The 16,714-nt window shown below is 43.0% G+C and overlaps 1 protein-coding gene across 2 annotated transcripts in view; it reads right to left on the bottom strand.

Moving 5' to 3' along the window:
- The window catches only part of LOC102528441 (histone-arginine methyltransferase CARM1-like), a 274,834-nt gene that overhangs the window by 247,214 nt on the left and 10,906 nt on the right, over positions 1-16,714 (bottom strand). Inside the window, exon 1 of one of the 2 annotated variants that reach the window (XM_015242609.3) lies at positions 2,898-3,109. The exons of the other annotated variant lie outside the window; for it this stretch is intronic. Within the exon in view, the coding sequence (XP_015098095.1) occupies positions 2,898-3,075 (178 nt within the window). The 5' untranslated portion in view covers positions 3,076-3,109. Of the gene's footprint in view, positions 1-2,897; positions 3,110-16,714 lie in introns of those variants that run through there. 2 annotated transcript variants of the gene reach the window in all.

The raw sequence follows: 16,714 nt of genomic DNA, 5'->3' as shown, positions 1-16,714 counted from the left end.
AACTGTCTCCTGATCCATTGACCTTACCTTACCTGCAATTGTCCATTAACACATTATATTTTAAAACATCCCACTAGACTGTAAGTGAAGCCAGTGCCTTAGTCATTTGGGAGACAACTCAGTCTACACTCTCAGTGCTCAGTATTTTAACTCTCATTTTAGCAAGATTCAAAAATGCTTGCATTAAATCACTGATCCTCTTAAGAAACACTTATTGATGCTTTGTGTGCACGAGGTATTGTGGAAGGCTCTGGAGATATGAGTACGAATTAAGCATGCTCTCAGGCTGGCTCCTGGTAAAATAGGGACTTGAAAAACATGCAAGAAAAGAAGGAATGAGTGAGTGTCTTCCTAGAGTTCACAAGCTAGAGCACATTACTGGCTGGATCCCCTGGTGTGTTTCCTTCATAAAATCATTGTCAATTTTGGAGGATTAAAAGTAGAATAAACTGACTTGTCTTGTTCTGTTCCATTCTTTACATGACAAGCTTCTGAGATTGAGAATCTGAAAGACTATTCAATTTTTCCAAGTTATTACCAGATTTAATAAGCCTTCTTTGGAACATCTTCACAAAAATACAGCCTAACTATTCCTCAGAACAGCCTGAGGAAACTGTTGTTCTGGGGACAGAACATAAATATAATATTATTAATAACAATGAGCACTTACTGAGTTCTTAATATATGACAGACATTATGCCAAGCATGGGGTATGCATTTATTTAATCCTTGTAGCATTTGTATTATCATCCTTATTTTATAAATGAGGAAACTGAAGCTTAAATAGGGTGAATGAGTTGCTAAGAGTACCACAGCTATAAAAGGTAATGCCAGGATTTGAATCCAGGCAGTATCACTCCAGAGTCTACTTGTTAAACAACTAATTCTAGACAGGAGCTAAGAAACTATATAATTTTCTAAAATTGTATTGATTAGGCCCATTCTTAAAGTCTATTTAAGAATTTGGACCAATCTTTATCCCAGGAGAAATTCTACCCATTCAAAATGTTGCTACTTCGTGTACAATATTTGAGTACACCAGAATCTCTCTTCAAATAGTTCATTAGAATTTATTTTTAAGCTTGCTTTGCCTGGCCACCATCCACAGAGGTCTAGTTGGTTATACAGTAAAATGAGCTACTTAAAAACAAACAAACTCCAGAATTGTTCTCCAAAAACTCTACATAAAACAGTAGCAAGTTTCAGTAACTGCATTCATATATAGAATGCATTTTAGGACTCAAGCTGTTATGAGTGACTTCTCTTTCTTGTTAGTGAATCTTAAGGAACGTAGTCAACATCTTGTAACAACGATTGCCTGCCTTAGCTTTCATTATTCTACTTCTAACAGTCTGGTTTAATGTACACCAGAGAGGTCATCTCCCGACCTGACTTGCTGCACTGAGGGAAAGGTATTCCTCTCTGTAAGACACTTATATCCTCACAGGCCAGGCACTGGGTGTGCTCTGGGGAGTCTACAACTTCAGTCACCTTGAACTTCTAATATTTCTTAAGGCCCATTTGCAGGAAAAAAATTCACAGGAAACCCCAAGTACCATGTACATTTCAAATCTGCTCCTTTGTTTCCCTATGTGTATGATTACAGATTAAACAAAATTAGCAAAATAGGCAATTGAAATTTTTCTGGCACCTTAAGTTTCAAAATTCCTAATAGAAACACTGAAAGCTTCTTCTTTTTCCTCTCCCTCATCCAAAAGAGAATCAATGAGTTGCTGAGTAAGGCTTTTGATTTCTTGCCAAACCTGACGCTTCCTAAGACACTAGTCAAATAACATTTACTACTTCTTTTTTAAAGATCCAAATCTCCCCATGCCAGCCTAGAGTAGAGGGAAAAGATACATCCCGAAGGGTTTCTTTCATTCCACAACAAGCATTTCCTGAGTGCCTACTATGTGCCTGGATGTGTTCTAAGGCCTTCAAGATAAAGCAGTGAACCGACATCCTACAGTACTTGCCAGTTATGTGAAATTCTCACTGGAACCAAATGACAGCGCAGAACACTTAAAACTCTATTCAGAATCTTGTTAACTTTGGATCAGACGAAACCCCAGGAGTCTGAAGACTTTCAGCTGCCTCAGGCTCTGTTTCCTACATTCAATGGACCAGGGTACTTAACAGGAGTTGCAGGGAAGCCATGTGACTCCCTCATATTTATATGCAAAGTTTGGTGCACATTTTCGGGGCCAGGTTCTATAGCTTACCTCGGTTCTCAAAAAGGTCCGGGATCCTACAAAGATTAGAAGCATTCCCTTAATATACCCATGATTCCGTTCGAGGAACCCAAGGGGCTGCACTTGCACGTCCTTGCTAAAGGTCACTTTTTGAACCCAAAAGTAATGCCAAGTAGACGCCACACTGGCCGCCACTACTGCACACCCGGCTCAGTCCTTCCCGCACTTTAGAACTTGACCTCCATAAAGCTTCAGACTGGAAAGTGGCCCACTGCCTCGGAAAGGGAGCGAGTAACCCGCAGGCCGGGAAGGAAGGAGATGTGCGTTCCCGTCCTGCTCTACTCCTGAATAGAATTCCGGTAAGCAAACCACGCGCCTCACTTTTGACATCTGCAAGTAATAGCCAACACTAGTTCTCAGCACCTGTCTGCCTGGAGCGCCAAAGTTCTCTGCGCGCAAAAAAAAGGGGCACAATTGGATCCACCTAGGCCTTTTCGGCACCGGCGAGGTAGCCCCGCACTCCCCCTCAGCTCGCTGTCGGGGCTGCACATCTACCCAGAACCACCGGGAGCGCACCCCGCGCCCCATCCCCGCTCCCTGAGCGCACGCGGCCCCCACTCCTCTATCCCCCAACCCCGCGCGCGCGCGCCAGAAGCTGCCACTTCGGAGCGGGACTCGCGTGCGTGGGTCGCGCTAGTACTTCACCGTCAGTCACCGTCGCGTCCGCCTCGTCCCCTGCCGGGTGCACCTCCAGCCGCAGAGGCTTCGGGTCGGGGAGCGAGAGGGGCCCTGCGGCGAAGAGCTGCTCCTCGGTGACGAAGCGCAGTTGCACACGGTAGTGCCGGCGCGTCGGGACCCGGGAGAGAGCCGGGGCCGCGGCCATGGTGCGAGCGCCTCCGCCCCACGCCGCTCCGCGCGCCGAGAACCTGCCGCGGGAAGGGGAGGGGCTTGGAAGCGCTAGCACCTTCCTCACCTCCGCCGCAAGTTCGCCTTTCCAGCTGGGAGGCGCCCGCTGGCTGGAGCTGCGCTCGCCGTCCTGCACATCACATCCCCTCACTCCACCGGGTGCCCGGCAGCCGCTGGCTCATGGCGACCCCCCGCACACGGGGCTGCGTGCGGTAGATGCGCAGGAGGGCGCAGCGCACAAGTTTTGCTAGCGCGTGAGGCACCTGGAGGCAATTGGGGTTTGGAGGCAGAAGGGTGACACCTGCTGTTCGCTGACACCGCGCGGCGGGCGTGGGCGTCAGTTTGGAACAGGCCTTGGCCCGGAATTCTCTGAGATGGGCACTGGTTCTCTGATAGTTTCTGGGGCTACTGGCGCCTACGTGTGAGCGGCCATCCCAAGTACTGAGCTCTTATTGACAGGGTCCCGACATCAGCAGCCAGGCAGTGGGGAAGCCCGGGAACATTCCACCGACTGGCTTGTCCCCAAATGACATTCATCTTGCATCACCTAACTCGGAATTGAAAACTTACTTGCTGCTGCATTGTGAATCATATTGCTAGACGTGGACTGCGGGGGCCAGGGAGTCTCATCCCCAAGTTGACGCCTGACTCCAGCTCCCTCACCTGCCCAGCTGGCTCCAAAGCATCAAAGGATAGAGGGTCAAAACCAAATCACACGCTGTCTTCTTTGCGCAGAAATTGGCCTTCTGCTGCAGAGGGTTAAGAAAAAAGCAGTCCTTCTTTTGAAGAGAGTCCCCCCAGTTGTAGACTCGGGTGCCAGAAGGGGAAATTTTCTTCAAATTCTGAACCAACTTATGTGTCCTCAGTCTGTGACCTCCTGACAGAATGTACTGCAGGCAGGAAGCAAGGAGTGTAAATCCATTTGGATTCCATAAGACAATGTCCTTAACCAAGCAGGCTGACTTTACAAGAATGCGCTTCCCTAGAGGCTCTGGGGTCTGTAACTTAAGAATCTCCAACTGTACTGTCAAACCCAGCCAGGCTTTCTGAAATCCCAGGTCGCATTTTTCTCCCCACCCCATCCCACCTCCCATGTAGCCCTAGTTCCTGATGAGGCCTCTCTGGCTCCCCCCTTTATTCCCTCCCAAGCCTTTCTCTTCCCTGCTTCTCTGTCTCTATCATCCAAGTACCCTGCTCTTCCTTCTTATCTCATTCTCACATCTACTGCCTCATGGCTTTGATTTGTGCCGGGAAGCCCCCGAGAATCAGAAATTCTTTAGAGTCGGAGCTGTGGAAAGGGTTTCTGGTGTGAAGACCCAGGAACACCTGCATTCGTACCCACTCCTACTGCATTATTCTGCCTCTTTGCTTCCAGCCACCTCAAAGCATTTTTCCTGCCTTCCTCATTTCTTTTTACCTTCTCAGGCCCTAACTTGATGGAACTAAGTATTTTTGTGCTACCCGAGACCCTCCTGGGTCCTCTTTATCCTCCTGTCAAAAAAGCTTGTTCAGCTTTCACATGCTGTCAGCTGTCAAATTGAAAAGTAAGTCCTGGGAGAGAAGACTAATTTATACTAAAATGTGAATGATGGATGAAAATGACTCATAAAGCACCTCTAAAAGGGCAACATAATGACCTTAGTAGAATTCTCACCACTCTCTCAAGAAACCTGGAGTCCTGTTACTTAAAACAAACGAACAAACAAACAAACAAATGTAAAACACAATGGTAGTCTTTCCCCCACATTAATGCAGGGGGCAAAAATCCAACTTAGGCTTATCGGAGAAAAAAGTCCAAACAGTCACCACAAAGCTGGGAAGTCTAAGCTTTGATCATGACTAGACTTAGGGACCCCAATAAGGTTGACCAGATGGTCTTGTCTCCATCTTATAGAGAGGCTTTAGTCGCATGTTGGGAGCTGTCACTGATTTACAACCCTTTAGCGAAGGCAGGGTCCCTTCTCTAACTCCAAATCAGGTTGAGTCATTTAAAAATGACTGATTTGCTGTGATAGGTCTACCCAACTTGGGAGTTAAGACTAGGGAGACTGGAAACCTTACCAAATTTGCATCACCTGAAGGACAAATGAACCAGATAACCAAAGGAAGGAGATAGCTGGAATGACAATCCACGGTAATTATGTCATCTAGAGAAATAAAAATGCCATATGACATCATTTATATGAAGAATCTAAAAAAAATAATAAGGATATAAATGAACTAATTATTTTGATTTCTTGAATATGTGTCAGCACATTTGACTATCTTTTATGATTGGATTACAGCATTCTGTTGATTCTTTTTTTTTAACATTTTTTATTGATTTATAATCATTTTACAACGTTGTGTCAAATTCCAGTGTTCAGCACAATTTTTCAGTCATTCATGGACATATACACACTCATTGTCACATTTTTTTCTCTGTCAGTTATCATAACATTTTGTGTATATTTCCCTGTGCTATACAGTGTAATCTTGTTTATCTATTCTACAATTTTGAAATCCCAGTCTATCCCTTCCCACCCTCCACCCCCCTGGTAACCACAAGTCTGTATTCTCTGTCCATGAGTCTATTTCTGTCCTGTATTTATGCTTTGATTTTGTTTGTTTGTTTGTTTTTGTTTTTGTTTTTTAGATTCCACATATGAGCGATCTCATATGGTATTTTTCTTTCTCTTTCTGGCTTACTTCACTTAGAATGACATTCTCCAGGAGCATCCATGTTGCTGCAGACGGCATATGTTGTCGGTTTTTATGGCTGAATAGTATTTCATTGTATAAATATACCACCTCTTCTTTATCCAGTCACCTGTTGATGGACATTTAGGCTGTTTCCATATTTTGGCTATTGTAAATAGTGCTGCTATGAACACTGGGGTGCAGGTGTCATCCTGAAGTAGGGTTCCTTCTGGATATATGCCCAGGAGTGGGATTCCTGGGTCATATGGTAAGTCTATTCCTAGTCTTTTGAGGAATCTCCACACTGTTTTCCATAGTGGCTGCACCAAACTGCATTCCCACCAGCAGTGTAGGAGGGTTCCCCTTTCTCCACAGCCTCTCCAGCATTTGTCATTTGTGGATTTTTGAATGACGGCCATTCTGACTGGTGTGAGGTGATAGATACCTCATTGTAGTTTTGATTTGCATTTCTCTGATAATTAGTGATATTGAGCATTTTTTCATGTGCTTTTTGATCATTTGTATCTCTTCCTTGGAGAATTGCTTGTTTAGGTCTTCTGCCCATTTTTGGTTTGGGCTGTTTATTTTTTTCTTATTGAGTCGTATGAACTGCTTATATATTCTGGAGATCAAGCCTTTGTCGGTTTCACTTGCAAAAATTTTCTCCCACTCCGTAGGTTTTCTTCTTGTTTTACTTCTTGTTTCCTTTGCTGTGCAGAAGCTTGTAAGTTTCATCAGGTCCCATTTGTTTATTCTTGTTTTTATTTCTTCTAGGAGAAAATTTTTGAAATGTATGTCAGATTATGTTGATTCTTATTTTGTAGTTGGCTTTATTCCTTTCATAACTATGTAAGTTTAAAAAGCTGAAGATCTAATCTGTTCTTAGAAACAATAATTAGTACATATGTAAACTGAAAAAAATGTGCAGTATACTGTATACATATTTACATGCAATATAGTATGTATGTGCAGTCAAACTGTAACAATTCTACATAATAAAACTGAAAAAGGAAAAAAATATATATTGGATACAGTTCCTTGTGCTATACAGTAGCACCTTGTTGTTTATCTCTTTATATATCTAGTTAGTATCTGCAAATCTCAAACTCCTAATTTATGTCTCCCACCCTTTTCCCCTCTGGTAACCGTAAGTTTGTTTTCTATGTCTGTGAATCTATTTCTGGTTTATAAGTAAGTTCATTTGTATCTATTTTTTAGATTCCACATATAAATGATATAATATGGTAAAAAAAAATCATGTCATTTAACACAGACTGCTTACCACATGCCTGGCACTGTTCTAAGCATGTTACATATATTCACTTAATGTTAGAGGGTATATTACCCTTGTTTTGACTGACGAGGAAACTAGGCACCAAGATTAACTGACTTGCCCAAAGTCACAGCTCAGAAATGGCATAAGTTCTCTGCCAGTTTAGACACAAAAGTAAGTCCATGAATAGCCCTGACTACAACTTCTCAACGTTAGAAGCTAGAAGACTAATTTCTTAGTATTCCCAATAGTAGAGCTCAAGAACTTCATGAGACCCCAGAATTGTAAGCACATTATTTAAATGGTCCCCACCTTCTTTCCTCTCTCCTCCTACCATCATGAAGATGGTTAAGAACCCCTTAGCCTTCCCCTGAGGGTGTTTCGCCTTCTAACAGTTTTATTTACACTTGAGAAGTTTTTGTCCTGGTACAAGCACTAGGCAGAAAGTTCCATGAATCATTTGTTCTTTCTTCTATATTAAGTATAATGTAGATTCACTCACATTATCTACTTGATCCATCACTGAATTTGACTTTCTATTTTTAGTTTATCCCAAACTTCTGTTTTCGAACGGCTATCACTCTCTTCCTGTCATCAGCATTTCTTTTCAGGGCCACCAAACTTTTTTTTTTTTTAATTAATTCAGGATAGTTCAGAAGAAAAAGGAGCTCCAGCCTGCAATGGGATGTTGATTGAGAGCAGCTGGGTGGACTTATCAGCTGCGTTCCTTCTCTGGTCTGCCAGCCTCAGCACATAACAGGGGGAGGCTATGTTTTGCCCCCATGAGCTGAGATTGAATGGAGGCCTCATGATCAAACCGGGGAAACCAAAGCCATGCTCCAGATTCTTCCTCTTTCATATCCTCTAGAAAGAATAAGTTCTCTCAGAAGTGAGGAAGGACCCCAGTACATGATTTCCTTGAGAGACCCCCACCATTTCTAGCTCGTGATTGACTCGGTTGTCAGTACAGCATCAAAAACATTTGACTTTGTTCATGCATATGATCTGTGTCCAAAGCTTTGATGGATTCTTTCCACCTTTTCCTTTCTCCAAATAATACGTGGAAAAGGACCTCTGGTCAACCTCATTTGCAGGTGCCTGTGGCAGCAAGCTCAGCACAGCTTTAGCATCCAAAAGGACATCATCAGACTGGTGCTGAGATAAGAGAGAGAAAGAAGATCCACCCTTGGCTATCTCCTGCCTTCCACAGGGTGCAGCTCACTCTGTCAGTGAACTATAATTCAATACCTTGAAGCCTAGACTAGGCTCTTCAACCACTGATGAGCTCTTTTCCTCAGACCTGGTAGCAGATTCTCCCCTCCTGAGCCGAGTGACTCAGACTAGAGTGCTCTCCTGCTTTCTTCCCCTGATTTCAAAGTATATTATCCTCAGCAGTATGGCGGCCACACTACTTATCACGGGGGTCCACAAAAAAATAAAAACCTGTGCCTCGGCCAAATAATAAATTTTGACACATCATGAAGAAATGTTGATGTCAAAGTAATTAAGACAATATAATAATCTGCATGTGTTCTAGCCCATTAAACAGCTAGAGTCAAAATTCATTTATAGGTTCCATATTTATGAATTCATCTACTTGCTAAAATTTATTTGTAACCCTCAAGTCAGTATTAGTAGCACTTTCATGCTCATTTGTGAAAAGTTTGGGTCACCCAATGCATGCAATCCCTGCTGAGGTTGAACAAGGTGACACTCTGCCTTCTTGTTTCAGCGATTACACTGTAAACAAGTGTTCTTTTTGCAGTCTATTTGGCGCCACATTTTTCACATTTTGTGTGCAATTTGTTGATCTTGCTGTTTAAAATGGCCCCCAAGCATAGTGCTGTCTGGTGTTTCTCATGCAAGATGGCTGTGATATATCTTACAGTCTTAGAGAAAATACGCGGTTTACATAAGCTTCACTCAAGCATGAGTTATGATGCTGCTGGCTATGAGCTCAATGTCAACGAACAATAACAGGTATTAAATAAGGTGTCTTTAAACAGAAACACAGAACAAGGTTATGTATTGATCAGTTGACAAGAATGTGACCAGGGGTCGCAGGAACCTAACTCTATTTCCCCTAGGAGCAGTGGTTCAGTACTTGCTAATTCAGTGTCAGTGGCAGCACTATAGAATGTAACTACCATGAATCACAAGAAGCAACTATATTTTACAATAATAATGCATTTTTGATGGTGCTTGGCAAAGAGAGCTCTGTAACTTTCAGATAATGTCCTTGCAAGATATTCTTTCAAAGCTTAGGCCCAGCCTTTGTGTAAGTGACCAGGAGATGGGCCCACTTCCCATTCCTATAGGCTTGACAGGAGGCAGTCTGAGATAGGGGCATACTAGGCTTAGTAACCAGGCTGGAGTTACTAGAAGAAATAATTACTAGAGGAACTAAAATGTGTTGCATAATACAGGGAAGGACTGACCTCATTTTGGAAGATGGGGAACATTATAGAGAAAGATAGGAAGAATGTCCATCTTCTTCCTTAGAAAGGAAAGAGAGGGAGTGAGAGAGAGAGCAAGAGCGCGAGCAAGCTGGACCTGAGCTGAGGGAAACAAGGTTAGGACCAGGGAACATCATGAGAGGGGCTTCCCTCAGATCACAAGGAAAGTCACACTTCACGTGCAGTTTTTCTCATCTCAGGTTTTAAGTTCCTTTACGTACCTCATCTCAGTCCTCCGGTTTCTCAGCTCTGCTTCTGCAGCTGAGTGTGGTGGTGGGTTGGGACACAGGCTGAGAGAAAGAAATGTGCTGGCCCCACAGGGAGGAAGCAGCACTGTATCTAGAAAACTGTACAGGATTGCAGATTCTTACTCAAGAAGTGAAAGGGCCTCCCACAGGGTTGGGAGTGGAAGGAGGGAGCAAGCCATGCTGAGAGAGTATGCTAAGAGGCTTGGGGGAGGCAGATTTGGGGGCCAGTCCCAGTCCCACTCTTTCTGACTCAAGGCATCTGGCAAATAACTCAGAAGCATTTACAGTAAACCCACAGTGACCAAATAAACTTACTGTGAAAATTAAATGCCACTGTATAGCAACCACTGAATATATAATGGCTATCATCAGTATTATTGCTTATGGAAGAAAATATGAAGGATATGGAAAACGGAAAAGACAAAAGTTGAAATAAACTATATTCCCTCACCTGAACGCAACCACTGGAATTATTTTGGAAGAGTTGTCTTACACTTTTTCCGATTAGCCAGCTAATCTTGGCATTAAGTCATTTTTTTTATTGAAAGAAAAAAATAGTGTGAATATCCACAGGTATGAGAGATGTATACAGGATTGATATTCCCCTGATAAGAAAAGAAAGACTTATTAGTTACAAAACCATGTGTCAGCTTTTACTTGTTTTTGTTGTTCTGTCATTTACTTATGGCTTGTGATTTATATTGTACTCATGCCCAGAGGCACATTGGCATGTTTTGTAAACTACCAAATAAATAAACAGCAGCTATATTTCAGGATTTGTTTGTATGGAGGTAAAAGCAAACATGAAAACTGGAGAAAACAAGCTGGAAAATTGAGAAGACAGTTGAAGGGGCATTTTGAAAAACTAACGTGCTTATTATTAATCTGCCAACCCAAATTTAAATCCAGGGTCAGACCCCCTGCAATAAATAGTCAGTTACAAGAAAATCACTTCAGTGATCATCCTCCTGGAGTTCTTCCCAGAGATGAGATGTCTGTGTGAGATCTATGCACGATTTCTCAAGAGGTTCTTTTCTTGATCTCTAAGCAGGAATTACAAGACACACATAGCAAGCTTACTGACCCACCTCTTATTCTCTCAGCAACCTCCAGAAACCAGAATACACGCAATTACCTGATTTAGTAGAGGACAGAGTAGGAAGAATAAAATGGATGATACAAAAAAATGCATCAGTACATATTTTACGACCATATCCATACCCTCTTCAGTTTCTCCATACTTCGGAAAAAATGTTACTTCACCAGTCAATCTTAATGCTTCCTTCCAGTGCTAATATTCTTAATATGCAGAATGACAGCTGATCTTTATTCACTGTTCTACATGCATTCTCATTTGTAAGTATCATTAAGGGTGCAGATTTTCCTTTGGGCTAGCAATACCACTGCTTCACATTCTCAAGGGCAATGCTGATCAAACTTTATCATGCTTAAGAATCAACTGGAGGGATGGTTAAACTGCAGATTGCTGGGCCCAGCCTCCAGCGATTCAGATTTTAAAGGCCCAGTGTGGTGCCCAGGAAATAATTTTATTTCTAAGGCGATCTCAGGGGATGGCTATGCCGCTGGCCTGCCATCAGTGGACCAAAGTAGCTCTGTTCTAACCTTGGGAGGAGTTGCAACCAGTCAGGCTGCATGTTAAAATGTGCATCAGCTAATCTAGGAAGCTGATGAATCCCATATAGATAACAAAAGATAACCGTGTCACTCAATTACAAGTGTGTAGTATTTGCCAGAAGCTGGTTTTGCCATAAACATTTTGAACTATTTCCACAACATTTCAAACCTGTAATAATAGCCTGTTTATCTTTTCAGGGGATATGTTGACACAAAATTTCCAGAGGAGACAAATGAAGAATTGTTTTAAAGAGCTCCAACTCCATGCTTGTACATCAACCAATCAGCCCTTCTCTTTCATTCCTATTTAACTGTTACAATAGCACCCCAAGTATGACACAAAGAGCACTTTAACCTCTTCCATGTTTCCCTTTCCTCATCTGCAAAGTGAGGATGGTAAATCCTGTATCAAAGACTTGATGTGAAGATTAAGTGAATAATACATTTGAAAGCAAAACATTGCCTAGGGAAATCACCCCTGAGTTCCCCATTCTCTCAGGGCAACTTTCCTTCAGAGTGCTCCTCACAGATTCTAACACTTGTGGGGGGTGATTTAAATATCTCTTCCTCTCCCCCACACTATTGTAAACCCCATGAGCATCCGTTTTGCTCACCATTGAATCCACAATACTTAACCTAGTTCCTGGTTCTTAGTAGGCAATCAGAAAATACTGACTGAATGGATGACAATATTTGGCCCATGGTAAGCAATCAGTAAGTGTCCATTTAAAAATGCATACACACACAATATTGGATGCAATCAAAATGAGAAATTTAGAGAAGGAAGTCATTCTTGATAATTAGGAATCTGAAGATGACACTGGAATTGGCTGCAAAGCCAGGACAGCTTTCATGGGGGACTGCTGAGGTTCCTGGCTGCACTGCAAAGCCAAGACTGACAACTCTGGTGTCTAAGAGTTGGGTCATTACATATTAGAGAAAAAACAAGGGCTGAGCTACTGATCTCGTATATCCTCTTTGTTTAAGAATCTACTTTGTCTCTGATTTTTTCAAATGTATTGCCTGTTCTGAGTTCTGCGTTTTGGAAACTTTAGGTCAGGGATACGGGAAGAATCTTAGAATTTACAAACACAATGCAGATTTGCAGCTCAATAGCTCCTATAGCTCTGCCAAATTTGTCACATTTATAATGATGGTCTGGGGAAAAAAACTGCTCAATTAGATTGCCAAGAACACTGACACACACAGAGTACATAAATTTTTACCTTTCAAGGATCAAAATTAATTTTTGGTATGAGGACATTATTCGTATAACAGCTTTACTGTACAGGTTAAAAATAGGAATTGCATAATAGGACAAAGACACTGTATCACTGAGCTCTTAGTGGAGGCGCACTGCAAAGTGTGTTTTCTTGAAAGGAGAAATAAACAACTCAGTTCCTGAGGCAGAAGTTGCACCAGGAGACAACATATACAAACTAATTGCAGACAATAAACATAAACCTTAAAACAATTTATATATATATATATATATATATATATATATATATATATATATATATATGCAAAGCAGGCCATTTTAGACAGCTTTCCTAAGCTTTACAATCAGAACTAAACCTGCAATGCCTGTGCATTTGTTTCAAAAGCTTTCAAAATAAATTCAAATCTTCTATAGTCTTGCATTAAGTCTACCCTCCTTCTGCCACTAATCTTCATACTTGGGAAATTATGTTGCTCTTAAGGATTCCCAGTATGTGCTGAGAAGATAATATTTTCAGATATTCCTATATTTGGTTTTCAGTTTATTATGGTGCAAAGAGACAGGGTTCCTACCTAGTCAGCAGACATGTGCTTCCATCTCACTCACACAAGCTGCTACCTCCTTTTAAACTGCTCTGCACCTCAAGTGCCCACCCCCTCACTTATAAGAGGGGAATACAATAAAACTAACCTCACAGAGAAATGGTCAGGATTATCTTTTTAATTCTCATTTATTTGGGCTACTTTAAAATTCACTTCCTCTCCCAAAACAGGCATAATTCTGTAGTGGAAGGTATGACAATAGGAATAATACCATGCAAAAGTGCTTAGTAATACTAAGAACCACACAAAGAACTTTATTAATGTTACTTTCGTAACTTTCCAAATAACGGAAGAACAGCCGCTGGCCATGGTTAGAGACATCTCCAAATAGTCACCTGTTAGCCCACACCTCCTTAGGTCTTTTAGAGTGGGCAACACTGTACTTTGCATCAACCTTCAGTGCTACATGCCAATTATGTTCCCCAGGTACCCACTAAGAAGGGCTGCACTCTGGAACACCTGCCATCACTGCTCTTTAAAAATAGAAAATCACTTTAACTTGTGTAGGCTTAACACAAGTGGGAGCAGAGAACTACCTCAACCCTAGTACACACAGATTTTTCTTTTTCTCCTTTGTATCTGAAAACATTCTGTTTTTCTTCAGATAATAAACTGTTTTTTTGACAATTAGAAATGAAAATATGAAAACAAATGTATGTGGGGATACAAAGCAAGATGGCGGAGTAGAAGGACGCTTGTAGCTCACCCTCTCCCACAAACACACCGAAACTCACATCCACAGACCCACTCAGCCAACCAGAACATCTGGCAAACTCCGACCGAACACTGCCCTCTTCGAAAGACAAAGACGCCAAAAATCTGGTAGGAGAAAAGGAAAGAATTAAAAACAAAACAGTGCGGGACCAATCCCGCAGGGAGGGAGCGGCAAAGGAGGACTGGCACTCATTCGCTGGGTCTCCCCTCTCTGACGGAGAGACCAGCGGGATGGAGGGGGAGCCTCCAAGGCTCGGATCTGCCCCAAGCACCCCTTGACCAACAGAACTGAGTTAAACAGGCACAAAGGGTCCCCACAACACCCAGCCCGAGACGCGAGCTGACAGCTGGGGCCGGGACAGGCTGCCTGAGGCATCCCCAGGGGACTGCAGGGTGCTGTGCGCCATGGCTGGGCGGGGATATGGAGCAGAACAACCTCGGTCCCCCATAAATTGTGAAAAAGGCAAAGCAACACAGCTGGTGTGCCCTGGGGTGAGGGGCGCTGTAGCCTTTGTCTCCTCAGACCTGCGCCGCCATTACTGGCGCTTCTTGCGAGAAGAGAGGCGGGGCGCAGCCACAGCCGCCCTCTCCTCCTGTGCGCAGCGCCCGGGCGGCGGCGGGGCCGAGCCCTGAATCCACACCTGGGGCTCCGCAACCTCCTAGGCAGGGCTGAGACTTGTTTACAGCCTGGGGCAGATAGGATCTTTCTGCCCTGGCACCTCGGAGAACTCGCGCCACCAAGACAAATAAGGAGCTGAGCTTTGGCACGGAGCAGAGCGGGGGCTGTTCCGTGGTCTTCCCCGAACCTGCCTTCAGAACTCCTACCCAAGGGGGAGTGGGAAGCTGCACAGGGCAGCGGAGCCACCAGCGCCAGGAGAGGGTGGGCGGGAACCCACTTTCCTGGCAGGAACGCAGCACCTGACCTCAGTGCTGGGAGGGGGTGCTATCCGCCCACCTGCCTCGCCCAAGCAGCATCTGACTGCGGCATTGGGAGGGAGAGTGACCCGCTCACTCATCCACCGGGTAAGAGCTCGGCACCTGACCCAGTGTTGGGAGGGGGCAGGATCTGCTTGCCAACAGCCACTGGGAGCAGCACAGACAAGGGCGCCAACAGAGGGCCTCTGGAAACAGCAAGCTGAGTTCGTGAAACAGGGCGAAGACACAAAGACCTCTCGATAAAGTCATTAAGAGCACAGCGTCTCCAAGAGAACTAGATAACCGATACTCCTTAAGCCACAGTGCCAGAGAGATACAAGCAAGATGAAGAAGCAGAGGAACCTTTCCCAATTAAAAGATCAAGAGAAATCCCCTGAAAGCACGATCAAGGAAATACACATCGATGGCCTACTAGATCAAGATTTCAAAAAAGGAGTGATCAAAGTGCTGAAGGTATTAAAAGAGATAGTGTTTAGAGATATAAAATATATCAAAAATGAAATTGAAGCTATAAAGAAGAGCCAAGCAGAATGGGTAAACTCACTGACAGAGATGAGGAATGATCTAATAGCTGTGCAAAGCCGACTAGATAACGCAGAGGAACGAATTAGTGATCTAGAAGACAGGGCAATAGAAAGCACCCATTCAGAAGAACTACAAGATAAGCAAATAAAAAATAATGAAAATAGCATAAGGGACCTATGGGATAATATAAAGCGTCCCAATCTTCGCATAATAGGGGTCCCAGAAGGGGAAGAAAGATCAATGGGGATTGAAAAGGTTTTTGAAGAAATCATGACCAAAAACTTCCCAAACTTAAAGAAGGAATCAGATATCCAAGTACAGGAAGGTCAGAGGGTCCCAAAGAGGAAGAACCCAAATAGACCCACACCAAGACATATCATAATCAAGATGGCCAGAGTCAAGGATAAAGGAATAATCCTAAAGGCAGCAAGAGAAAAACAGAGTGAGTTACAAGGGAACCCCCATAAGGCTCTCAGCTGATTTCTCTACACACAGTACAGGCCAGAAGGGAGTGGCAAGATATATTCAAAGTCCTGAATGAAAACAAGATGCAGCCTAGGATACTCTATCCAGCAAGACTATCCTTCAGAATAGAAGGAGAGATAAAGAACTTCACAGACAAGCAAAAATTATAAGACTTTAGCAACACTAAACCCATGCTAAAAGAAATATTGACAGGTCTACTCTAAATAGAAAAGAAGCAGGATGCTACAAAAATGAGAAACTCATAACTGGAAAGGAGATAACTGCCATGAATTACAAAAAGAATAAACACAAAATTATAAAAGAAGACATCTAAATCATTAAGAGTGGGAGAGGGAAGCAAGGAAAGCCACTATGGAAAACAGTATGGAGATTCCTCAAAAGACTAGGAACAGACTTACCATATGACCCAGGGATCCCGCTCCTGGGCATATATCCAGAAGGAACCCTACTTCAAAATGACACCTACACCCCAATGTTCATAGCAGCACTATTTACAATAGCCAAGACATGGAAACAGCCTAAATGTCCATCAATGGATGACTGAGTAAAGACGATGTGGAATATTTATACAATGAAATACTATTCAGCCATAAAAACCAACAACATATGCCTTCTGCAGCAACATGGATGTTCCTGGAGAATGTCACTCTAATTGAAGTAAGCCAGAAAGAGAAAGAAAAATACCATATGAGATCACTCATATGAGGAATCTAAAAAAAAAAAAAAAAAAAAAAAAAAAAAACCAAAGCATAAATACAAAACAGAAACAGAGGGCAGGGGGTGGGAAGGGACAGACTGGGATTTTAAAATGCAGAATAAACAAGATTATACTGTATAGCA

The sequence above is a fragment of the Vicugna pacos genome, chromosome 4 (assembly GCF_048564905.1).
Source record: "Vicugna pacos chromosome 4, VicPac4, whole genome shotgun sequence".
NCBI classification, from domain to species: Eukaryota; Metazoa; Chordata; class Mammalia; order Artiodactyla; family Camelidae; genus Vicugna; species Vicugna pacos.
Note: the sequence above shows the minus strand (reverse complement) of the source record. Positions and strands in the feature narration are given on the sequence as shown.